At 38.8% G+C, this 25,814-nt stretch overlaps 1 protein-coding gene across 2 annotated transcripts in view; it reads left to right on the forward strand.

Moving 5' to 3' along the window:
• The window catches only part of kdm4aa (lysine (K)-specific demethylase 4A, genome duplicate a), a 28,383-nt gene extending 3,961 nt beyond the window's left edge, over nucleotides 1-24,422 (forward strand). Inside the window, exons 6-22 of one of the 2 annotated variants that reach the window (XM_048200195.1) lie at nucleotides 2,537-2,586; nucleotides 2,672-2,775; nucleotides 2,860-2,997; nucleotides 3,221-3,645; nucleotides 5,619-5,791; nucleotides 5,871-7,234; nucleotides 11,710-11,800; nucleotides 14,607-14,788; nucleotides 14,907-15,102; nucleotides 15,742-15,818; nucleotides 18,114-18,169; nucleotides 18,517-18,625; nucleotides 18,883-19,071; nucleotides 21,100-21,270; nucleotides 21,921-22,040; nucleotides 22,121-22,213; nucleotides 22,977-24,422. In XM_048200195.1, coding sequence (XP_048056152.1) covers nucleotides 2,537-2,586; nucleotides 2,672-2,775; nucleotides 2,860-2,997; nucleotides 3,221-3,645; nucleotides 5,619-5,791; nucleotides 5,871-7,234; nucleotides 11,710-11,800; nucleotides 14,607-14,788; nucleotides 14,907-15,102; nucleotides 15,742-15,818; nucleotides 18,114-18,169; nucleotides 18,517-18,625; nucleotides 18,883-19,071; nucleotides 21,100-21,270; nucleotides 21,921-22,040; nucleotides 22,121-22,213; nucleotides 22,977-23,114 — 3,676 coding nt within the window. In that variant the 3' untranslated portion in view covers nucleotides 23,115-24,422. The remainder of the gene's footprint in view (nucleotides 1-2,536; nucleotides 2,587-2,671; nucleotides 2,776-2,859; nucleotides 2,998-3,220; nucleotides 3,646-5,618; nucleotides 5,792-5,870; nucleotides 7,235-11,709; nucleotides 11,801-14,606; nucleotides 14,789-14,906; nucleotides 15,103-15,741; nucleotides 15,819-18,113; nucleotides 18,170-18,516; nucleotides 18,626-18,882; nucleotides 19,072-21,099; nucleotides 21,271-21,920; nucleotides 22,041-22,120; nucleotides 22,214-22,976) is intronic. The other variant, XM_048200196.1, reaches the window with a different exon arrangement.
• Nucleotides 24,423-25,814: the final 1,392 nt, after the last annotated feature.

Here is a 25,814-nt window from a genome sequence, read left to right on the forward strand (position 1 = left end):
TACAAACAAAACCAACAAAAACTACAACAGAACATGAATACAAATGAAAATATAGCTGCAAGCAGCAATTACGGGGCCAAGCACAAAAACAGCACAAGAAGCCAGCCAACATGGCTGGGAGCATCAGACCAACAGCAGCAGTGAGCAATTAGAAAAAAAAGTTATTAGCATTTTTGTCAATTTTGTTATAACTTTTGACCACAAGGTGGCGCTGGTCCGAAACTTCTCAGGCTCCTTCAGGGCATTGTCCTGATGACCCATACCAAATTTGTGAATTTTGGTCAAACCCATCAGAAGTTATAAGCAAAAATAACCATTTTTCATATCTCCACTCCAGTAGGTGGCGCTGCGCCGAAACACTGTATCTTGCCTCAGGTCATGCTTGTGATGACACGTACCAAGTTTGGTCTGAATATGTTAAAGCATTGTAGAGATACAGCTTCAAGAGTAATTTTTGCAGCATATCTCAAATTCTTTGCTCCGGTATACGAAAACAGTTTGACTTATCGACTTGAAATCCATAACTTTTTGTCGGCATGGTCTGAAGATGAGACGGTTCAATTTTGGTGAAAATCGGAGCAGAGGTCTAGGAGGAGTTCGAAAAAGTAGGTTTTATATGGCGGACAGGAAGTTCAGTTGACTATGGCAAATTTGATATCTATGTTCTCAGCATGAACCAAGGAATCTACTGAGACAAGTTCCATTACAATCGGTCAATATAGTCAAAAGTTATTAGCATTTCTGTAAATTTTGTTATAACTTTTGACCACAAGGTGGCGCAGTGCTGAAACTTCTCAGGCTCCTTCAGGGTATTGTGCTGGGGACCCATACCGAGTTTCGTAACGATACGCTAATGCGTTCGTAAAATACAGCATTTTAGCACGAAATTCAAAATAGCCGACGGCCAAAATGTCCGATATGGGAAAATTGGATATCATTTGACTCGGCATGATACCCCGAATATTTATGATTTTTGGACAAACCCATCAGAAGTTATAAGCAAAAATATCCATTTTTCATATCTCCGCACCAGTAGGTGGCGCTGAGCCGAAACACTGCATGGTGCCTAAGGTCATGCTTGTGAAGACATGTACCAAGTTTGGTCTGAATATGATAAAGTGTTGCAGAGATACAGCCTTACTTCTATTTTCGCAAGCGCTACGTACAATTCGTTCGTGTGTTTTTCGAAAACGGTTTGAGCAATCGACTTGAATTCCATAACTTTTTTTCAGCATGGTCTGAAGATGATCTGGTTCAATTTTCATGAAAATCGGACTAACGGCCTAGGAGGAGTTCGAAAAAGTAGGTTTTTCAGAAAATTCAAAATGGCGGAAAAATTTTCATGACGGAAAATGACGTCATATGATGCAATCGATTCGTCTTGACCCAAGGAATCATAGGAAAAAAGAATTTTGTTTCTAGCCCTTATGGTTCAAAAGTTATTAGCATAAACATAAGTGCAACTTTGGACAGCTGGTGGCGCTAGAGGGATTGAGTTAGAGACTCCAAATTTGCTATGGACAAAGGTCATTCTGTCCTCTAACTGTGTGCCAAATTTCACAACTTTCCCGCAAGCGGTTCTATGGGCTGCCATAGACTTCAAGAGCGGAAGAAGAAGAAGAATAATAATAAGCGTACGGAACGCCAACAATAACAATAGGTGCCTAAGCACCTTCGGTGCTTGGCCCCTAATAAACAGTGCTTTAGGTTTTTCAGGAAGATGTACTAACAATAGTATTCAGATAAAGTAATACCCAACAGAAATTGAATAAAGTAATCAAATGTAAAATAACTGCTGTATACATTATAGAACTAATTCTTAATTCTTAATTTAAGAGCAGTGAGTGATTTTATCTTTGTCTTTTCTTGTTAGATTAACAATGATCGCAGCAGTCATTAATGTTGGCTGCTGTCACTTTAAGAGCTATATAGGCCTACTGTTACACTCGTGTTCACTCAAGACATTACCGACTGTGTTTACGAGGATACCTACAAAAAGGCATTTCGATATATTTGTGTGTAGAGTATTTGAGCGTTTAGGCGCGTATCTGAAGCCCATAGTATACTTTATGTGCTTATTCTGCCCCATCACGGAGCGCGCGCACAGGTGGCCGCCTAGGGAACAGCGTCTCTTTCGCAGCTTAATGTGCTTTTAATAGCACTGCTTAACATCAAGCACGTCCCGCAGTTTAGCAACAGTAGACTGCATTTTACATCACTCTCATATTCGGCAGATTTGGATGTTAAGTTTGGTTTAGGGAGGAATGAAAGCGCACCGCTGTGAAAGAAGGTTCGCTGGATGATACGCGGCAGCGGTTCAGTAATCGTTTTACCTCGATTATCTTGTTTTCATAATCGAAGGAAGAGAAAATTGAAATTGAAAATACGATTAATTGCCAGCCCTAAAATAAATGCAGTCTTGGTGAGCAGAAGAGACTTCTTTTATTAACATTAAAAAAAAAAGCTTACAGAAGCCTAATAATGTTCATACTGTCCTAAAGAGATATCAAAAGCATTATTACTTGGTCTTCTGCAGGTACGTTGTGCCTCCAGAGCATGGGAAAAGATTGGAGCGTCTTGCTAAAGGTACAGTGGTCTTTTAATAACATATTATTAGTTCTTCCTCTTCTTCAGCAGCTCATTAACTCAGTTCTCATTTTCATTCATGCAGGATTTTTTCCTGGAAGCGCCCAAAGTTGTGAAGCCTTCTTGCGACACAAAATGACTTTAATTTCACCGTCAATTCTGAGGAAGTATGGAATACCCTTTGAGAAGGTTAGTTATCTTGTTTTTATCATCTTATCATGTCATGCTTGATTTTAATCTCATGATTTGACTTCTTTCTGCTTAATTCATTAGGTCACACAGGAAGCAGGTCAGTTCATCGTGACCTTCCCATATGGATATCACGCTGGGTTTAACCATGGCTTCAACTGTGCAGAATCCACCAACTTTGCCACACAGCGCTGGATAGATTATGGCAAGCTGGCAACATTAGTATGTTATTTTAACCTCAGTTTTGATTTAGTTTTTTTTATCTTAAAGGGATAGTTCACCCAAAAATGAAAATTTCGTCAATATTTACTCCCCCTCAAGTTGTTCCAAACCTGTAATTACTTTGTTCTGCTGTACACGAAGGAAGATATTTGGAAGAATGTTTGTAAGTAGTCAATGGGAGGGCGAGATCTGCTTGGTTTGCTGATGTGTGTCTCTTTCTCAGTGTTCCTGCCGGAAGGACATGGTGAAGATATCCATGGATGTGTTTGTTCGCAAGTTCCAACCGGAACGTTACAAACTTTGGAAAGCAGGAAAGGACAATGCGCCCATTGACCACTCAAAGCCCACACCAGAGGTGTCAGAGCTCCTGACAGATGGAAAGACGGAGAGCGAGAAGGGAGAGCTCAGTGATAGCAGCAAAGCAGATATGCAGGAGGAGAGAGGAGAAGCAGAGACTGGAGAAGAGAAGAAAGCTAACACGGACGGTGGAGAGGAAGACAGCGCAGAAATATTGTCTGGGAAGGAGGTGAAAAAAGAAACCGATGGTGGAAAGGAGAAAACAGAAGCACAGACGGGAGAGCTGGACGTAGAGGAGAAAAAGCCTGTTGGTGATGAAGAACCGAGCAGCACATCAGAGCAAATCAACAGGTGTGTAGAAAGAAAGTGTGTGGCTTGTGATAGAATTGTTTCAGTGCTCGCAAATTGGCTAGAAAATTGTGGCCGTTTTCACAAACTCCTTCTCAGAAGGTGATCTGCGTTTGGTTTACTTTAAGTCTGTGGTGCATTGTGATTGTAAAGCACTCATCATTCACACAATTCCAAACTTTTTTTTTTTTTTTGCTATTACAGTGTACTATACAAATTTAACCAGTGCACAACTTTATGGCCAGAGAGGGAGCTTTTCTTCAGATTTGTAAAGAAGAGCAATTTATTATTAAAACAAACGTTGTCAGCTACACATAGAAACCCAAAGGTCCTCATTCTAGTTTTCCAAAATAAAGGCTTAAGGATCACCTTGGGTAATTTTTCTTAAAATCTTAAGATTGATGGTTTATTTAAATTTTTAGTGGCTGGGTGAAAATGTATTTGTACAGCAGCACACATGTATAGTGACAGCTGAGGTACAGTATGACACACAGCAAAGTGACATTATTCACAGTGCATCATGATGTTAAATGTCTTATTGTTTTTGTTACAAAATGACACAATAAATATATTAAGAATGCAAACTTTCATTAAACATTATAATATAAAGCAGGGTTGTTATTGTTAACTAAAAGTAAATTTAAAAAGTAAAATTGCTTTTCTTAATTTAAATAAAGTTTAAAAGATAAAAAATAAACATTAGATGAAAACAAACTTTTAAAAGTTTGGCAAATAACTGCTTTTGCAATTAAAAAAAAAAAACAACAAAAAAAAACGAATAAAAAATACAAAAACAAAGCCTAAATTAATATTTAAATAAACTGAAGATATAAAAATAAAAGCTAATTCAAAATATTAAAGGGGTCATGACATGAGAAATCAAATTTGCCTTGATCTTTTGACATATAGAGGTGTTTGTCCCATTAAAGCATTATACATCATCGCATCGTAGACCCCGCCCACTGGCATTCTGTCACTTAACGGCTGTCATTGGATGTGAGCATTGCGTCACATCAAAAGCAAATAGAACCCATTCAAATCACTGATGCTGTCTACACTGGATACAGTATACAGATGCATGTTCAGTTTATGATAGACTCCACACATTTGAGTCTGTTGACAACAGGACTAATGGAAGAGAGAAAGAATGTTCTCTTTGACGTGTCCAGTTTAAACAGCTAATTTGCGTCTCTGTACAGACTTCAGAAGGATCCCAGTATCTGAAACAAGTAGATGGTTTATTTTAGGGATGGGCATAATGTTCTCAAGACTCTTACTCGTGTGCAATTGTAAATGGGCGTTGATACTGTTTCCTATCCAATGACGATAGCCAATCATAACAGTGGCCATTTACTGACAAGCCTTAAAGGAGATAACAGTTAAACCTTAAAAACAGTTCATTTAAGTCAGAGGCTCAGAATGAAGGTTGAAAAAAAAAAATTCTGCATATATATATATATATATATATATATATATATATATATATATATATATATAATTTTTTTTATTACATTTTATTTTTGTGTGTGTGTGTGTGTGCGCAAAAACTTTATTAACATTTTGAGTGAACCTCTAGGAACATATAAAAATAATAAAAAAAAAAAAATCCATATCATGACGTCTTTAATGAATATTAGTAATATTCATTAAATATTAAGCCTATATAAATAATACTCAAATAGCACTGATATGATGTATATAAACACTGTTGAAGGATATGCTAGAAGATATGGCGCGTTATTAGAAAACTATACAATAATTAGAATTTCAACCTGCTAAAGTTGAATTACAAAGTTTAATTGAAAACTTCAAAAACTAGTAGTAAATACACTATGAACATGTTTTTTTATTTTTTATTATCATTATGGTATAACAAGAATTTCTACTGAGGGTGACATCTCTTAGGGCACAGTGGGGATGGTTCATGAATTAAAAAAAATGTATATTGATCTCTGATCTCCCTTCTCTTCACACAGCAGCAGTCCAAAGCAGAACATGGGGCAGAAGAGGCTCAGACCCAGCACTGGCAATGAAGCAAAACATGACAATCAAGTGAATGTAGAAGAGGATGAAGTTGAGAAAAAGAAAGCCAAACTCAGCCAGACTGAGACAGGTGACGAGAAAGAACAATCCATCTCCGCTGATCCAGGTAGAGCCTCATATACAGCATGTAATAACAGGCGATGCTATAATAAAAATACTAAAACGATCAATGTGTGTTTCTGTAGGTGATGTTAAAGCTGAGGAGACCATGGAGACAGACACGCCCCCTCCACAGCAGCAAGAGAATCAAGCCCCTCCTTACACGGAGGCGGAGCTCTCACCATCAAACCCCACTTCCAGCAGTGACATCACAACGCAGCAAAGAGATGACGTCACTCTCTCTGAACCCAACGATGTCACCTCATCCTCACAATCCACAAACAGCATCGGTGATGATGTGGCTCCGAGCAGTGATGCCTCTCAGTCTGGGCATGTCACTCAAAGCTGTGATGTTCAAAGCAAGCCCAACGACATCACTCCAAACAGTGATCCGACAACTGAGCTCACTGATGCTCAGCCAAGTGACGTCACGCCCCATTCATGTTCCAATGACATCTCTGCCGCTGACGTCACTCCCCTCGTATCTGTAACCAGCAGTATCTCCTCTCAGCACAGCATTAACTCCGCCCCCTCCTGTGATGTCACCACAGAACCCAGCAACAGCACAATAAGCACCATCAGCCCTAGTCCATGTGAGCCTGGCATTAACTCCGCCCCCACTTGTGATGTCCAATCAGAACCCAGCAATAGCACTATAAACACCATCGGCCCTAGTCCATGTGAGCCTGGCATTAACTCCGCCCCCACCTGTGATGTCCAATCAGAACCCAGCAACAGCATTATAAACACCGTCAGCCCTAGTCCATGTGAGCCTGGCATTAACTCCACCCCCACCTGTGATGTCCAATCAGAACCCAGCAACAGCACTATAAATACCATCAGCCCATGTGAGTCTGGCATTAACTCCGCCCCCACCTGTGATGTCCAATCAGAACCCAGCAACAGCACTATAAACACCATCAGCCCATGTGAGTCTGGCATTAACTCCGCCCCCACCTGTGATATCCAATCAGAACCCAGCAACAGCACTATAAACACCATCAGCCCATGTGAGTCTGGCATTAACTCCGCCCCCACCTGTGATGTCCAATCAGAACCCAGCAACAGCTTTATAAACACCATCAACCCTAGTCCATGTGAGCCTGACATTAACTCCACCCCTACCTGTGATATCCAATCTGAACCCAGCAACAGCCCTAAACACGAGCCCTGCATTAACTCAGCCCTCACATATGATGTCATCACAGAATCCAGCAGCAGCACCATCAATCCTAAGCTTGCAGAATCACGGTGTAGCTCTGCGTCAGTGGGCAGTAGTCCGGTGTGTCTGCCCGCAGTCCAGCACATCTTCCAGAGAACGCTGAGCCCTGCGGAGGTGCTGCATGTCCACAGCTACGCTAAGGGAGATTACAGCGATCCCGAGCCACGCAGTCGGCATGAGAGATACAGAGACAGCGACTCTGATAGCGATTCTCAAGAGGACAGTAAGGTACGTACAATGCCGTCTGTCTCTGTTTTTTTAGGCACTTGATTCATTAAAGGGATTGACTCCTGCGGTGATGTAATTTTTTAGACCAACCCAGAAGATAGCGTCACCGTGGTAGTGTAGTCAAAAGTACTGATTTCGATACTAAGTTGATACTGAAAGAAATTTAAAAAATGTGACGCTTTGAGCGCTGTTGAGCGGTTTCGTTAACACCTCTGATTGGCTGTCGTGTTCACACGCATGTCTGTGATTGGCTACAATGATCAACGCACAGGAGTGTTTAAAAAGCACACGGAAGTGTTTGAATTTGAAAGCGTTTTGAAAGCAGGTGCATTTGAAAGTAGGCGTCTCTCAGCGGACCGGTCCTTTGATAGATGGCTGCTTTCATACACTCAGGTGTGTATCTGTAAGCGCTCGGTGAAGAGCGTCATTGATGTCTATTTACAACATGTTTTTGAAGTGTTGATCATTGTAGCCAATTACAGACATACCTGGGGCCTGTACCATGATGGTAGTTGAACAAACTCAGGGTTATAGGATTAGTTTCGAGTTGACAAAACCAAACCACTCCTATCTGGCTTTTTGGTACCATGATGCTGATCATCAACTTTCTCTGTCAACTCAGGCTTTGATCCTGAGTTTGTGGAGCGCGTGCACATGAATCTGTGACATCAGTGCCAAACAGCCAATCACATGCCTTGCAACAGAGATAAACTGTGATTCACTTCTCGCGAGAGAGCCAGCGTGATTCAAAACTCTTTTGCTGAAAATGAAGAATTTAAACGCATTTACACTAATGGAAAATACTTGTCTGTGAAAGAGGACAAATAAAAGAAATGATCTTTCTCTATCAGTGCAAGTGAAAGTTGTGAAGTTAGTTTATATAGTTGATCATATATAGCAATAGAGACTCAAATATACAAGTTCACATGTAGTCATATTTAAAGAGTATATTTACTTATTTATATTACATAAGATCTATATATATATTAATATTCATTGAAACTAAATGCTTACTAACAACTGTTAAACTAAACTTGTGTCATGTAATGGATTAATAAAAATATGTAAGTAATTATCATTAAAACCGACAATTTTATCTCTATATTGGACATTTAATTTGGAGGAAGAGAAACTGAGGGTGGACTTTATTGTGTTGGGTGTGTCAGTGTCACTTAGCTTACGTCTATTGGTCCAATTTCAGTTTGAATCTCTAACCTGAACATAACCTGCCCCGGAGCAGGTTAGCCATGGAGCGAAGTTACTATGGCGATGAACACCGCTAAAAGCCAAGTCACTTTCATGGTACCTAAAACCCAGGATTGGCACAAACTAATCTGAAACTTACCTGGCTAGCCAGCTAATCCAGCTTCATGGTACAGGCCCCTGATGAGCATGTGAACACAGTGGCCAATCAGAGGCGTTTACAAATATGCTCAACAGTTCTCAAAGTGTCACAAGTTTCAGTATCGACTTGGTATCGAAGTCGGTATTTTTGACAACACTACACCCTGGTTCCCTTAACAAGAAACCAATAGGGTTTTTCCATTGGCTTTTGGATTTTTGCAGGAATTATCAAAAGTTAACAACAAAATTTTTGATTCTTAAATGTTCCGTTCATCATGATAACCTTCACAAATGAACACAACTAGTCTAAATACAATTGGCAGAAGTAAAAAGCTAGAGTTTGGCTATTAACCATGGTCACATGACTTCAGACAAATCTTTCAGTCTTTATTTAAAAGTTTGAGTTAGAAAGTTTGAGTTGGAATAGTTTGCAAGAGCAAGATTATAAACACAACAAAGCTGTAAAAGCAGACATGTGAATAGATGGGTGTCACCGACAACCTCTGTAGTCCCATTTAGCCACCAGATCACAAGTGGGGTATTACTGTATTTTATGTTACAGAATAAAATGTTAAAATATCTTGAGGTTATGTTAGCCACAGACCTTATTTCAGGCATTTAACCAAATTTAAATTTGGTTAAACTTGGTTTTGGTTAAATTTACTTTGGGAACCTGAAATTCAAACATGCTAACTTGCTTCTCGGTTTTAGGACTCATTCCTGCATCATTCTATAATGTAAATCAGTTAGCAGTGAAAACAAACCCACAAAAGTACTACTGAACATAGTTCTTCTTCTTTAATGCCTGATTGTGGAGGATATAGAGGGTATGCACGTGACATCACCGTCGACCGTTAGGACTGCGGTCACGCACGCTGAGTGACAAAAGACTGAGCAGCAGCATTGGTTTTCAGCGTGAATGTCGCGAAAAACACACAAAACACATTCAAAACGGGAAAGAGCTTTGCGGCTGACTGTACAAATAGATTTGACGCAAACCCTGAGGTATATATTTAAAAACTAGAGAAACCAACAGAAAAAGAAGTAAATGGATCACTGCAATTCACAGAAGCAGCTGGACTCCAGCAGAGAAACATGGATTTGCAGTTATCATTTTGTGTCGAATTGTTGGATTTTGACGTAAAATCATACCTTATATTGTATTGTTATATATTATGTTGACGACTCATCAATTAAATATTTTCCATCTTACATTATGCATAATTGGGTGTTTTTAAATAAACAACACTGTCAAAAACTACTATAAAAGTTTTAGGGCTGGACAATATGACGATATAACATTGAAGTGATTAAGCAGATTTAAACCTACCGATATTGTAGTTATATAGTCTCCGCCGAAATATTCACAGGCAGATTTCCGCCGAGCAAGCCGCTCCGCTCCGCCGAGCAATGTATTTCCCCGCCGCATCAAATCAGGCACATATAAGCCGCCATGTCAGCGGAAAGCCGCTCCACGACTCCTCCGCCGAACAAGCCGCTCCAGTCTCCGCCGAGCAAGCCGCTCCAACCCTCTCCGAGCCCGCCGCTCCAACCCTCTCCGAGCCCGCCGCTCCAACCCTCGCCGAGCCCTCAGCTCCAGCCGCCGCCGAGCCAGCCGCTCCTACTATGAACTGTGTGTTTGTATCCTCCAACCCAAAGACTGTTTTCCCTCCCTGCCTCCCTCTCCCGCCTCCTTCCATTTGTCTCTACACGTCACCTCCACCTCAAGCCCCCTCGCCCAGATCTCCACCTCGGACCTCTGGGCGATTACCTACACCCTGGCTCCAACCTCCCTCGTCTCCACCGTTGCCCATCAGTCCTCCAGCCTCACAAGTCTCCATCCTGCCCCCGTTCACACCTTGGTCCCTCGTCAGCCTGCCCTCCCCTCTGGACTGCACTCCTCCGTCTCCGCTCCGTCCCTCCGTCCCTCGTTTCCAGTTGGCTTCCTCACTCCCCCTGGTGTTCACTCTGTTGTCTGTCGTCTGTGTTCAACTGCGGCCTTCTGGAGCCCCGGCTGCGCTTCGGTCGGTGGAGCCGCTGGTTCCGCCATCTCCCGCCGGTCCTTCAGCGCCGCCTGGGCTCGGCGACAATTCGGCTTCGGCTCCTGACCCGCAATGGCCGCCCTCGGCTCCTGACCCGCCATGGCTGCCCGCTGCACCTGACCCGCCATGGCTGCCCGCTGCACCTGACCCGCCATGTATGCCCGCTGCATGTCTGCCCGCTGCACCTGACCCGCCATGGCTGCCCGCTGCACCTGACCCGCCATGGCTGCCTTCAGCCCCTGACCCGCCATGGCTGCCTTCAGCCCCTGACCCGCCATGGCTTTTGAACCTGCCCTGGAGACCTCCACTCCAGTTTGCTCCTCCCCCTGCACCAGCTTGAGGTCTCCAGGGCGCCCGCCCGTAATGTCACAGAACCCTTGTTTCCCTGGACTCCATATCCCAAGATCCTCCTGTTTCCACACCTGCACTCACTTCCCTCGTCAGCTCCTCATCAGCACTCATCACCTGCACCTCTGGACTCTATTGTCTGCACTCCCATATATTGCACTCACTCCCTTCACTCCTCGTCCGTTCTCTGTTTGTGTTAAGCGTATGTTTGGTTTCTCCTTGCCTTTGTTTGATTAAAGTTCTATGTTATTGTGGAAATCCGTATCTGCCTCATCTCTACACCACCATACCATAACAACTACGTCTGGAAGTAGTAGAGTGCAGCGCTCTTCCTCATCCAATGAATAACTACTGTCATCAATTAAAACATGCACAAACATCTCTCTTAATAAAAGTCAGAGTACCACCTGCTTTCATGATTAGAAGTAGAGTGACCTTATACTTTTTTTTTTAGTGTGAAGTTAATTGCTCCAGGCAGTATAATAAAATAATTTTAAAGTAATTTTAAAAATTTTAAAGCCTAATTTACATGGAAAGTAAAGTTTGTGCTGTAAAGAATGACAATAATTTAAATGCTTAAATGCATTTCAGTTGCATTTTTATTTTAAATGTTATAGTTTTTTCCACATTTAATTTGACTGGTATTTCTGTCACAAAATCACAAACCCCCTGCTGTTCCATCATGAATCACTAGGGGGTTTGCGAGCTCTGCTGTGTATAATAGTTTGTGTCATCCTGTAGAAAGAAGATGAACGTCCAGTGGAAGCTCAGCACAGACTTCCCAGACTCCCCAGGCACCATCCTCTGATGAAGGACAGCATCAGTGATGAAGGTCAGTGTGCATGTGTGCATTGAAGTACTAAAACAAAAATTCTAATAGAAAAATTAAAAGTTAAATAGAAACTTAAAATGTATAAAAATGACAAAAGCACATAATAAAATTAGTAAATGTTAAGCTAAAATAAAAACGAATACTGAAAATATAAAAAAGCTAATTCAAAATATTAATAAATACTATATTACAGTTATACTATAGTATATTTATAATGCTAAGATGACACTGTAATTGGCCACTTTTTAACCAAGCAATCAACTGCCTATGTATTTCAACTAAAATATCAGTGTTACACAAGTTTCCGGTATGGTATTCTCCCATAGCAAGCTGTGGAAGTAGAAAACTCTTTCTGTCATAACTGTCCATCATAATTTATTATATTATAATATAATATTATAAAGATATTATATATACTATAGTGTATAGAGACCACATGTCCCAAGATTACGCTCTAAAACTTGCCATCATCAAGCTACGCCCTTGTTTTGAATTGGCTTCTAGTGACCTCTAGCGGACAAAATTATTACATATTGGGTATTTTCACACCTAGTTCGTTTAACCCTTTCAGACGCTCTCGGAGCGGTTCAGCGTGTATACAGTACAGTCCAAAAGTTTGGAACCACTGAGATTTTTAATGTTTTTAAAAGAAGTTTCATCTGCTCACCAAGGCTACATTTATTTAATTTAAAATACAGTAAAAACAGTAATATTGTGAAATATTATTACAATTTAAAATAACTGTTTTCTATTTGAATATATTTCACAAAGTAATTTATTCCTGTGATGGCAAAGCTGAATTTTCAGCATCATTACTCCAGTCTTCAGTGTCACATGATCCTTCAGAAATCATTCTAATATGCTGATCTGCTGCTCAAGAAACATTTAATGTGTACAATTGTACAAAATATTTGTGTACAATATTTTTTTTCAGGATTATTTGATGAATAGAAAGTTCAAAAGAACAGTGTTTATCTGAAATCTAATCTTTTGTAACATTATAAATGTCTTTACTGCCACTTTTGATTGATTTAATGCATCCTTGCTGAATAAAAGTATTCATTTCTTTCATTTCTTTTCAAAAAAATAAAAATAAAAATTCTTACTGACCCCAAACTTTTGAACGGTAGTGTATAATGCTACAGAAGCTTTGTATTTCAGATAAATGCTGTTCTTTTGAACTTTCTATTAATCAAGGAATCCTGAAAAAAAAGTACACAACTGTTTTCAACATTGAAAATAATCATAAATGTTTATTGAGCAGCAAATCAGCATATTAGAATGATTTCTGAAGGATCATGTGACACTGAAGACTGGAGTAACGATGCTGAAAATTCAGCTTTGCATCACAGGAATAAATTACTTTGTCAAATATATTTAAATAGTACACAGTTATTTTAAATTGTAATAATATTTCACAATATTACTGTTTTTTACTGTATTTTTAATTAAATAAATGTAGCCTTGGTGAGCAGACGAAACTTCTTTTAAAAACATTAAAAATCTTAGTGGTTCCAAACTTTTGGACTGTACTGTATGTGAACAAACCAACTGATCTCAGACCCCCTAAAAGGACCCAAAAGTGAACCGTACTCAGACTGAGAACGGTTCATTTGTGGGTCCGTCTGTGGTTCGATTTCTTCATGATGTGTGAAAGCATCGAGATCCTGGTCCGCTTTGCGTTTCGTTTCGACAATTGTACCTTCAGGCTCACCATTCCCGCTGTTCTGTCTTTCCGTCACTGCTGACAACAAGGCCCATTCGCGATCGCTTTCCAGGGGGAATGCTTAATATATTTGCGATATAAACAATATAATATTTTCTTTTATTAAGCATTTACACCAATTTTCTTTTATTAAACATTTACATTTGAATTCAGATATAAATAATTTTGAGATTGTTACAGATACAGGCTCCAATGCACACCCCTAATATAAATGCTGTTAATTCATGATACCTAAAATAATTACCAAAGGTAATTAATAGAACCTTATTGTAAAGTGTTATTATTGTTCTTTTTCTGTGCTACAAAAGATTTACAGCAGACATGAAGATTATAGTACCAAATGAGGTTGATTAGGTTTAGCCAGTCGTGTGATGTGATAAACTTCTGATCAGTTATCCGCTGCTTATTTTTTATGCATTTTTTATTTTAACAATTAGAAAGATGCAGCAGTGTTACTGAAAACACAGAAAGCCAGGGTCTGAGTTCTTATCAAGTTGTGGTATGAACAAGAAAGGGTCTGAGATCACTTCAATGCTGAAGAGGACCAAAAAAAAGTACTGGGTTCTCTTTTGAGTCCACTAGATGGTGAACACCAAAAGGACTGAGGTCACTTTCGGCTGGTTCCCTTTCTGGTTCACTTTAAGTGAACTGGGTTTGGTTCTTTTAAAATGAACTATATGTGAAAACACCCTAAATGTGGAAGCAGCTGTGCGTAGATTCCCACACTATTTTACAATGAAAATTAGTTTCAATCTGAAATACGTCACAAGTGTTTGAAGTGTGCCATTTCTAAGCACTAGCACCAACAAGCAGAATGACAAATATTTGTACATTGTGCAAACCGAGAGTCCTGCCTTAAACTCATGACACCACTAGTTGAGTCATGGTTGCTATGTCGGGCTGCTCAAACAGAGCAATGTTGAAATGTTCCACTGCGTCTGTGGTGGATTCTTCAGGAAGTCAATTTTTTACATTGTTAAAGTATTTTAACAATGTAAAAAATTACTAAATGTACCATAATCAAATTGCATAAAAGCATCTGCTGAATAATGAATGTTATGATTGTGTGCGCATGTGCAGAGCTGCAGGATCAGGCTGCATCAGAGGAGGACGGACTGGACGGGGAGGCCTGGGCACGACCTTTGACCCAGCTGTGGCAGAACAGACCCTATAATCCAGAAAGAGAGAGAGAGTACAACAGAGAGATGGGTCTGTTGCCTCCATACTGCGCTGTGTGCATGCTCTTTCAGGCACATCAGCGGGTACGTCAGCCTGTTTCTGAAATCTATGTTTATTTCCTTCCTCTCACTGGAGTGTAACAGATGTCTGACGCTTCCTCTGCTTTCCTGTACAACATCTTGTTTATGTGTTTGTGTTCAGTCTGAAGGGGGCGAGAGTGAGCCGGCCGTGGTGCTGCCCGGGGGTCAGATAAGGACAAAGCCTCTGATTCCAGAGAGATGTTTCACCACCACCACAGAGGACAGTGCAGATGTCCAGCCGTTCACACCTCACCTGGAGGAGGATGGTACCAGCCTGCTCATCAGCTGCTCCCTATGCAGTGTCCGTGTGCACACCAGTGAGTTCTGGCCTGTCACAATACTGGATAGTTCCCCATTTTATACAATACCTTTCAAAATTTGCAGTCGTTAAATTTTTTTTAAAGAAATTAATACTTTTATTCAGCAAGGATTGATCAGAAGTGACAGTAAAGATTTCTATTTCAAATAAAAGCTCTATCACTGTTTTCAACATTGATAATAATCAGAAATGTGTTATAAATGTGTACTAATGATTCTGAAAATTCAGCTTTGACGTCACAGGAATAAATTACTTTTTAAAATATATTCAAATAGAAATCTCTTATTATTAAATTGTAAAAATATTTTATATTATATTTTACTGTACTGCATTTTACTGTACTGCAGCCTTGAAATCTTGCCGACCCCAAACTTTTGAACTATAGCATAGTTTGTCTGGTTATAACATGGATTTGAATGTAATTTCTTTCAGTTATGATGCCTTAAACTAAGGTTTTTCTAATTAAAAATATAGACTATTAGGGAACCAGCATGCATTTGATGTTTCAGTACTGTTTGAAATCCCAGGATGCACACTGGACAAATAAGTGGTCTCATCATAGATTTGAACATACTGTGTCAGGAAAAGGTGTGTTTGAATTATCAGAAATCTGTTTAATTTGTGCTGTTTGTTCTAGGTTGTTACGGTGTGGCCCCTCTGAGAATTTCCAAAGACTGGAAATGTGCCCGCTGTAAATCCAGCGCCTTCGCCGAGGTACACATAAACGCCTTTACATATAGTGGCCCAAAAATGTTTGGATAAAAAAAGGTCAAGGTTAGGGCTGGACGATATGGCCAAAATTTATATCACGATATAATTCTTAATTTCGGTCGATACGATATAATTCCGATATCGATATGAACTATATAATAGCCTCAGAAAAACTGCCAAGAATGGCCACAATGTCTGAAAAATGAATTTGCCAAATCTATGAAATCTCTTCCTATAAAACTATGTAATATTTTAGATATAAAAACAGTAGAAATAAATGTATGTTCAGCTTTTATTTGTATTTAGCCTTCATACAAACATAAAAAATAAACATAAGACTCACTCACTTTTGTAATATTAATATCTTTAACATTAAACTATAACATAGGCTGATTTTATTATCCTTAATATAGATTAAAACAAAAGTGCTTCAGCCAAGATAAAGATTGTGAACAGTAAAAACAGAAAAAAACAGTGAGAAACAACAAAAACACATTGCTGGGGCAGGGACATTGTTGAGTGTTGATGACACTAGGGGTGCAATGGTTCAAATTGCTCATGGTCCGGTTCGTATCACGGTTTTAGGGTCACAGTTTTGGTACAGTTCGGTATGTGCACATACCGAAACCGTGACCCTAAAAATAAGACTACTGTCAAATAAAAATAAAGAAAATAAGAACAAACGATCAAACTACAAGCAAATAAGTACATCACAAATAAGTACAATAAAGCAAATATTCAAATAAAATAAACAGTGCTTTTCAGGTTTTCAGGTATCTAACAGTAGTTTTCAGGTACAGAAAATGGATAAAGTAATCAAATATAAAATAACACTGCATATTATCTTTACTGTATAAAATAAATAAAGATGAATCATTATTGAAGTTACAAAAACTATTCAGTCAAGAGCAGTGAGTGATTTCTTTGTTATTTGTTGTTTGATTTAACATTAAAAACAGGCAGCAGGAATAGTTTTTTTCCCCTTTAAGACATGCACGATCCAGTAGCTACATATACTGTTACACATGCGCTGTCTTTCTCGACTGTTATACGTTCACTTAAGACATAGCCGACTATGTTTGCTAGGATACTCGCCAAGACGGGCATGCTGACTTAATTTTTTTATGAATTTGTCCGCCGAAGCGCAAGACTTGAAAGAGAAGTCAGTATTTGCGCGCTGTCTGAAATAAGCGTGTGCGCGCGTCGGATGAGCGCACACAAATCTTCTCACAGCGCGTGTGAGTTCTCTTTCGCGTCTTGTTCTTGAAAGTTTAAATCAGCAAAGCTTAAATGAGTTTAGTTTAAACAGATAGCATCGTGTGCTGTTCAGGTCTCACATACGCTCGCGCGCTATCAACACCCGGGTGATGACGGCGTAAATGACTGGACATTAGAGCAGACGGCACTAGCTGTTAACAGTTTACAAAGAGTGACTGTTTTGTCCACGCTTTTTGATTATCGTTGTTGTAACGTTTTGCGCATCCATCGACTGAAACATACATTATCTGAACTCTGTCTGTCTGTTTTCCATGTTGCTATTTTAAACAAACCATATTAACGCTGAGCACTGGCTGATGGCTGCGTGTCTCTGTGGTGTACGTCATCACGCCAATGGCCAATCGCGTTCTGCTCTTTCTAACGGCTGCGCCTCAAGTCAGTCAGAAATGTTGTAATGTATATATCGAAATACCGGAAATGTGTTTAAAAATCATATCACCGTTATCGAAAAAAATTATATCGCGATATATATTGATATTGAATTATTGTCCAGCCCTAGTCAAGGTACACACCACGCCAGGTGCAAGATCAAAAAATACATCAAATAATACAAAAAAACATCTGCACACTGTTGTTCTCCCTTTTAACCTTTTCCAAAAATGTTTGGACACATAAAGAAATAGTTCACCCAAAAATTCTGTCCTTATTGTTGTTAAAACTTTTGACGAAGTCAAAGCAGACAGTAATCGAGGCTGTCAAACTCCAAAAATACAAGTAACATACATGAACGCCAGTTTGAAATGCGTATATTAAATATCGAAATATGTATACAACACCTAGTATTCGTTTTGTGAAAACGTTTTACTTGAACACTGTATTTTTCTTTAAAATGAATGACACTTGCTATGATGTTTCTGTAATACAGTGACATTCATACATTAAGTGTAGCATTAAGTGTCTAAATACTTTTTGGGCCACTGTACACCTGCATTAAACCCATAATGATCTTTCATCTCTCCATTCAATGACAAGTAGGATGTGTTGTATGTCAATGATGTTTGAATCTGTGATTCTCCACAGAGTTGCTGTCTATGTTCGTTGAGAGGAGGAGCATTACACAGAGCCAATAATGGCAAGTAAGTAAAAGGAAAGTCCATTAGAGGGCAGGACTGAGGAAACACATAGCCAATGACCCTTGACCTAGAAGTTACATTAGCTCTTGAATTGCTATTGCTGTGTTTTTGTGGATTTTGTGTGCTTTAGACCAACAAAACCAACTTTTGTTTCCATGTAACCTCGCTTATTACACAATTCTGGTTTGAGATTTTTTTTTCAATCAGTGATAATAAAAAAAATACAGAATTTTTCTGTATTATCACTGAAAATAATTGTAATTACAAAAGGGGTTTTGTGAGATTCATCTTGCCTTTTTCTTCAGCATCTGTTAATGTTGTATAAACCAGACATTTGTCTCCATGCGCAGATGGGTTCACGTCCTATGTGCGGTGGCAGTGCTAGAAGCTCGCTTTGTGAACATCACTGAACGATCGCCCGTGGATCTCAGCGGCATTCCCTTACAGAGATTCAAACTGGTGAGTTTCTTTGTTTAAAGGGCCACCCTTGAGCAACGTTTCACTTCTCGACGTGGCTCTACACCAAACGTGACGTGTCTTAAATCATGTCCCTCGTCGTTAATGCAAGAGAACAACACGTTTTGGCGCAGTTTGTAACTTTGGGATGTTGACGTTTACCAGCAGTTATTTATATCTGCACTTGGGGCTCTTTCTTTCTGACTCGCTTCCTCTAAACTGACTTCCTGTGAGATAATCTTTATTGTATCTGCTTATAGAAATGCTACTACTGCAAACGGCGGATGAAGAAAACGTCAGGCTGTTGTGTGCAGTGTTCTCACGGTCGCTGCCCTACCTCATACCACCCAACCTGCGCACAGGCTGCGGGCGTCATCATGCACCCGGACAACTGGCCCTTCGTCGTCTATGTCACCTGTTGCCGCCACAAAGGGCCTGTACAATCAGAGGTATTGAGCTCTGAAAAACCGAGGTTCTGCAATTTCACACATGAATGCACTGTAATTAGATGTGGCTGCTACAGATGGACCAACGGTCTCTTTCCGTTTATTTGTTTCCTCCTTTAGTCATTTTTAAGCAAGGCGTGTGTTCAAATACTTGCTTGTGCCACTATACACTGTGTACAGAATTATTAGGCAAGTTGATTTTCTGATCATATTTTTTTTTTCCAAGCACATTTTACCAATTCCAATCCACATCAATCTTAATAACTACTATTAATATTGTTTTTAATCATTTATAAGTGATATATAATTGTTCATGAAGGCTGGAAATGAAAAATGCCTTATATTCAGGTGTGCAGAATTATTAGGCAGGTTTTCTTTTACAGGCAAAATGAGCCAAAAAAGAGATTTAACTCAGACTGAAAAGTCAAAAATTATTAAATACTCACGAGAAGGACGCAATACTAATGCAATACTAGAAATTGCAAAGTTAAAGCATGACCAAGGGACAGTAAAATGCTCATTGGGTCAGCGGGGTCAGACAAAAACAGGTGGAAAAGAAAAGACACATGTTAACTGCAAAATAATTAAGAATTAAGTGTGAAACCATCAGGAACCCTTTAGTCTCCAGCGCCACCATTTTCCAGAACTGCAACCTACCTGGAGTCTCCAGAAGTGCAAGGTCTCAGGATCTCAGAGACTTAGGTTAGCTAAAGAATCCTAAAAAATGACCCGCACTTGATAAGAATCACAAGCTGAAGTGTTATAAAATACATGAAGACTGGGTTTTTATAGGCCTTATAAACAGACAGCTTGAGAGTGACTCCTGAAGGACCAGCACCACATCCTCTTGTACCACTGTTTGAAGAATTTATCTTCCAGAATCTGGCAGTAAGTTTTGGAAGATCATTTTTAGTCCATCTCTGCAAGACAGACATTTCAGGATAAGAGATGGACTAAAAGTGAACTCAAACACCTTACTGCCAGATTCTGGATAAATTCTTCAAACAGTGGTACAAGAGGATGTGGTGCTGGTCCATCAGGAGTCACTCTCAATCTGTCTGTCTATAAGGCCTATAAAAACCCAGTCTTCATGTATTTTATAACACTTCAGCTTGTGATTCTTATTAAGTGCGGGTCATTTTTTAGGATTCTTTAGCTAACCTAAGTCTCTGAGATCCTAACACCTTGCACTTCTGGAGACTCCAGGTAGGTTGCAGTTCTGGAAAATGGTGGCGCTGGAGACTAAAGGGTTCCTGATGGTTTCACACTTAATTCTTCACCTTAATTCTTAATTATTTTGCAGTTAACATGTGTCTTTTCTTTTCCACCTGTTTTTGTCTGACCCCGCTGACCCAATGAGCATTTTGCTGTCCCTTGGTCATGCTTTAACTTTGCAATTTCTAATATTGCATTAGTATTGCATCCTTCTCATGAGTATTTAATAATTTTTGACTTTTCAGTCTGAGTTAAATCTCTTTTTTGGCTCATTTTGCCTGTAAAAGAAAACCTGCCTAATAATTCTGCACACCTGAATATAAGGCATTTTTCATTTCCAGCCTTCATGAACAATTATATATCACTTATAAATGATTAAAAACAATATTAATAGTAGTTATTAAGATTGATGTGGATTGGAATTGGTAAAATGTGCTTGGGAAAAAAATATGATCAGAAAATCAACTTGCCTAATAATTCTGCACACACTGTAGAACAGAATATGTCCACAAACCATAATTAAAAAATAATACATTTATGAGTGTGGTAATTTGCATAATGTGCACCCAAACTCCACCCACCATTGCATTGATAATTTGCCCCTGATATAAATATAGTATATTACTTTTATTGTGAAAAGCATCTACACTTCTATCCACAAAGTGACCGTCATTTATGTTGATGCCATGATTGGTCATTTAAAACAAATTCCAGAAAAATTTAAATGGAATAAAACGAAAAAATAATACAGAATTTGTGAGGAAATAAAACCGATTTCATAGGGCCCAACCTCTGATGTCTGTTTCTCCTCTGCAGCGTAATAAAGCAGCCATGCGAGAGCTCAGCGTAGGTCAGAAGGTCATCTGCAAGCACAAAAATGGACGCTACTACCAGTGTGAAGTCATACAGCTGACAAAAGAGACATTTTATGAGGTCAACTTTGACGATGGCTCCTTCAGTGATAACCTTTTCCCAGAGGACATTGTGGTAAGGGACAAGGCATGCATTTTTAACTAATATTTTAACTAGATTTACTAATTAATAATTCATGAAAAACATGGAAGTATCGGGGAATATTTTATATTTTGAATATTTAGTTTTGCAGGCCTGGAAAAGTCACATTCATAATATCTTAGAAGCTATGGAATGAATAAATTAATCTTCAAAGTTATACACTAGCGATCAAGTTTTGGGTCAGTAAGAGTTTTAAATGTTTTTGGAAGAAGTCTCTTCTGCTCACCAAGGCTGCATTTATTTGATCAAAAATACAGTGAATTTGTGAAATATTATTATAATTTAAACAATTTTCTATGTGAATATATGGTAAAATGTAATTTATTCCTGTTATCAAAGCTGAATTTTCAGCATCATTACTCCAGTCTTCAGTGTCACATGATTCTTAAGAAATCATTCTAATATGCTGATTTGCTGCTCAAGAAACATTTCTGATTATTATCAATGTTGAAAACAGTTGTGCTTTTTAATATTGTGTAAAAAACTATTCAAGGACTCTTTGATTTTTTTTCATGGAAAACTCTTACTGACTGCATACTTTTAAACTGTAGTGTATGTTTTGTCCAATTATGACTGCAATATTTTATATCGTATAAATATTGTATATTAATGGTTTCGTGTAGAACCGAGACTGCGCTCAGCTGGGTCCGCCACCACAGGGTGAAGTGGTTCAGGTCCGATGGACGGATGGTCTTGTCTATGGAGCCAAATTCGTGGCAGCTCATGTCATTCAGATGTACCAGGTAAATGTCTCAGAGAAGAGTTCAAGCAGAGGTTCCTGTGTCTGCGTTTAGCCATTTAGTAAATCACTGCTTGTCTTCAGGTGGAGTTTGAGGACGGATCGCAGCTGACTACTAAGAGAGATGACGTCTACACCCTAGATGAAGAGCTGCCCAAGAGGGTCAAATCTCGTCTGGTGAGCTCAATATTTTAAGGAGTATTGGAAGTAAAAATACCAAAAAAAAAAAAAGTGACGTGATGATAGTACTTCGTAGTCATTGCGCTTGTATAATTCAAAATCAGCAATAATTCAAAATCTTCTGCATATAGAGTTCAACAGTCGAGCTCCGGAAGTAAAAACATAAATTTTCTCCATAAGGAAATTTATTTTTTTTAACGATAAACCTTTAAAGAGAGACCAGCTGTGAGCTACGAGGTTGTTAATCGATGGTATATGCTTCTGTTGAAGCCATCAGTCTGTATTATTCCCACTTATTTTTAAAATGAGTGTTTAACAGCTGAATTTGTGGTGGAAAAACTCATGAAGCTGTACAGAAAAATCCACCACAGAGTTGCGGCGAACAAATGACGTAATCGAAACAATCTCGCTATACTGTCAAAATACTTTTGTGTGTATGTCATATAGTGTTTATATTTCTCCATCGTTTTTAATTTGATCATGCTGTTCGAAATGCTTCATGGAATTGTAGTTCTTTCCCCTCATTAAAGCCATCAAGTCCTTTTTTTCTGATTTTCAAATTCTTGTTTGCTTCTAATCAAATTTTGTAATGTGACTCAGCTCGTAGCTGGCTGGTTTGATTCATGGCTTATAACTATTTAATTAAGACTTTTTTAAAATCACTATGGGAAAAAAAAAAAAAACACAGCTGAAAAAGTGTGCAGGCACTAATGCACTCTATTGATTTTCATGTGTGTGTGTGTGTGTGTGTGTGATTCAGTCCAAGGCCTCAGACATGCGTTTTGATGGGATGTTTGGAGAGAAGAAGGTTCAGGAGAGCAAGAGACAGCGAGTGATCAACTCCAGGTACAGAGGGGACTACATCGAACCCGTCATCTACCGAGCCATCATGGAGTAGCCAGGGACGACACGGCCTTCACCTAAAACCACCAGCACTCTTCCAGCGGACTCTAGCACACCCTGCCAATGTCAGTCGCGTTCAGTTTGCAGGTGTCGGACACCTGGATGGGTGTAGGCACTCACCCATCTATTCTGATATCATCTGGAGTCGAGGCAGGGCGTTTCACAGTGTCTTTCTCAGAGAATGCAGCTTTGTCGTTGAGTGTGGCGATTCACTTTTTAACCTCAGCGCTGTGAAACTGTGCCACACACACTCTAGAAAAAAAAAAAACACTTCAGCATGAACATCCTGTTCATGAAGTCGCTCTAAACCACATTCAATTGATACACAATATTTGTAATCTCCATTTCATAAAAAAGATCTAATTTTATCAAATTGCATTAATTTATTTGACTTAATTCAGGGTGCTGTTTCTACCCGTATTTTACCGAACGGAGGTGCCATTGCATTTTATGAACGCGGATATCCTTTTTTAAGATCTACACTGTCATAAATTGTGCAGTTGAGATCCTGAATATTGTACATTATTTGGAACATAATGAATTCAGCGTGTCTTTGAGAGTCATTTTGTACAAGCCTATTTATTACCTGGTGCTTTACGAAAGTAACTTGCAATATATACGTGCGAGTTCCAGTGCTGTCGAAGTTCCATGCCGACGGGTGTGTTCTGATTTTGGAAGGAGGGTCGCGTAGATGCAAAGCCCATAGCGAAATGCCAAGGATCTCACTTTCGCAGCTGTTCAGAGCCCTGCCTTGCACTCTGGTTCAATACTCTTTCATTTAGACGTTTCTATTAATGTAGCTTACTGCTGTCAAGATTTTATCAAAAGCCCCACGGTTTTAATAAGCTATTTTTGCACTTCTCAGCTGTACTTTTATGAATTGTCGTTTTTGTCCTTGCAGTTAGCCAAGCTCTAGAGACAGAAATGCACTTATGAAAGCTGAGGAGGCCCTTGTTTGAGCCGACAGCATTTGGAGAAAGTAAGGTTGTTGCAGTTCTTAAGTTGTTCGATAGATAGGGCTAATCTTCACTATAAAAAAAAGAGAAAATTATAAAAGATTTTTTTCTATCAAGAAGCCTATTTTATTGCTATGTTTTATGATACATGTTTAATGTTCATGTGAGATAGAGTTGTATGTAGTTAATTTAAAAAATCTTGAGCTTTCGCCATGTTTCTTCTGCCTCGTTTTGCTTTCAAACATGAGCCTCGTTCTCACTGCACTTCTGAATGCAGAGGCTCTAGGACTTCCATACATGTATTTTGTAAAAATCATTAATGTGCATCAGTAAAAGATGTGAGCTGACATGGTTCTTATACTGAAGTGTCTTTTTTTGTTTTACTTGCATTGCAAAACGAACTTTTTAACAGTATTTTTTTAGATGCAGGCGTAGCCTACAGTATGTGGCATAAACCATACCTGCAAATCCATCGCCTTTTGGTGAAAATCTCTGTTCTGAGATTGAAATAGCAAGTTTTTTTTTCTTTTCAAAACTTGTTTTATTTAACCTTTTAAGTTGTTTAAATCATAGTTTTATGGTTATTTTATGTTGCCATAGATTGGTGTTGTTTCATAACAATCTTGCTCCCAACATGTAGTTCTATTTTAATATCAGAATTTTCCTGAACTATTTCAACTGCTGATTCCAATAAATTTTTAGAAGAAAAATTCCCCATCCGTCACCTTTTTCGCCGGTCTGGAGTTTGCAGGTATGATTCACAGCTATGTAAACTGTAAATAACATTTATTGCATTTTATTTCACTGTTAATATATGAAGAATATGGCCTGAAGAAGTAAAAAAAAAAATAATGTGATAATGTCAGACTCTGACAAGCATAGTTGAATTTGTTTGAAAACTTTTGAGTTTCAGTTGTAAGTTTTTATTAAAAAATGATGTTCAGAACAGGTGAGAATATTTTTTTCAGTACAATTCTGAAAAACTTTTCATGTATTTATGATAAAGTATAAATCCCATTAAAGGGATACACTTGACTTTAGAACTGTTTCAAAATCCACAAATGCGTGAGGCGATTCACAAATGCACATAAAGCAATTCACAACTGTATAGAAAGCGATTCACAAATAAATGCAGGCAGAGTTGTGCTTGTGACATAACATATTTGTGAATGTTTTTTATTAGCAAATCTCATTTTATACATTTGTGAATTTAATTATTTTTTTGTGAAACTCCTAACATATATTTGTAGATCTCATTCTATTCATTTGTGCATACAATTATTTTTTGTGAAAAAATTTACATTTATTTGTGGATCACAATCTATTTATTTGGAATATTGGAACAAAAATACCCCCATAGTAAACAACTGTCACTTAGATATCACCGCTTTATTTCATGTCAAAACCAAACTCAAAATGGCCTGAAAACATGATGACAATCAGTGTGGTGAAATTAAAGGTACAGTGGATACGGAAAGTATTCAGACCCCCTTAAATTTTTCACTCTTTGTTATATTGCAGCCATTTGCTAAAATCATTTAAGTTCATTTTTTCCCCTCATTAATGTACACACAGCACCCCATATTGACAGAAAAACACAGAATTGTTGACATTTTTGCAGATTTATTAAAAAAGAAAAACTGAAACATCACATGGTCCTAAGTATTCAGACCATTTGCTGTGACACTCATATATTTAACTCAGGTGCTGTCCATTTCTTCTGATCATCCTTGAGATGG

The sequence above is a fragment of the Megalobrama amblycephala genome, linkage group LG8 (assembly GCF_018812025.1).
Source record: "Megalobrama amblycephala isolate DHTTF-2021 linkage group LG8, ASM1881202v1, whole genome shotgun sequence".
Taxonomy (NCBI): Eukaryota; Metazoa; Chordata; class Actinopteri; order Cypriniformes; family Xenocyprididae; genus Megalobrama; species Megalobrama amblycephala.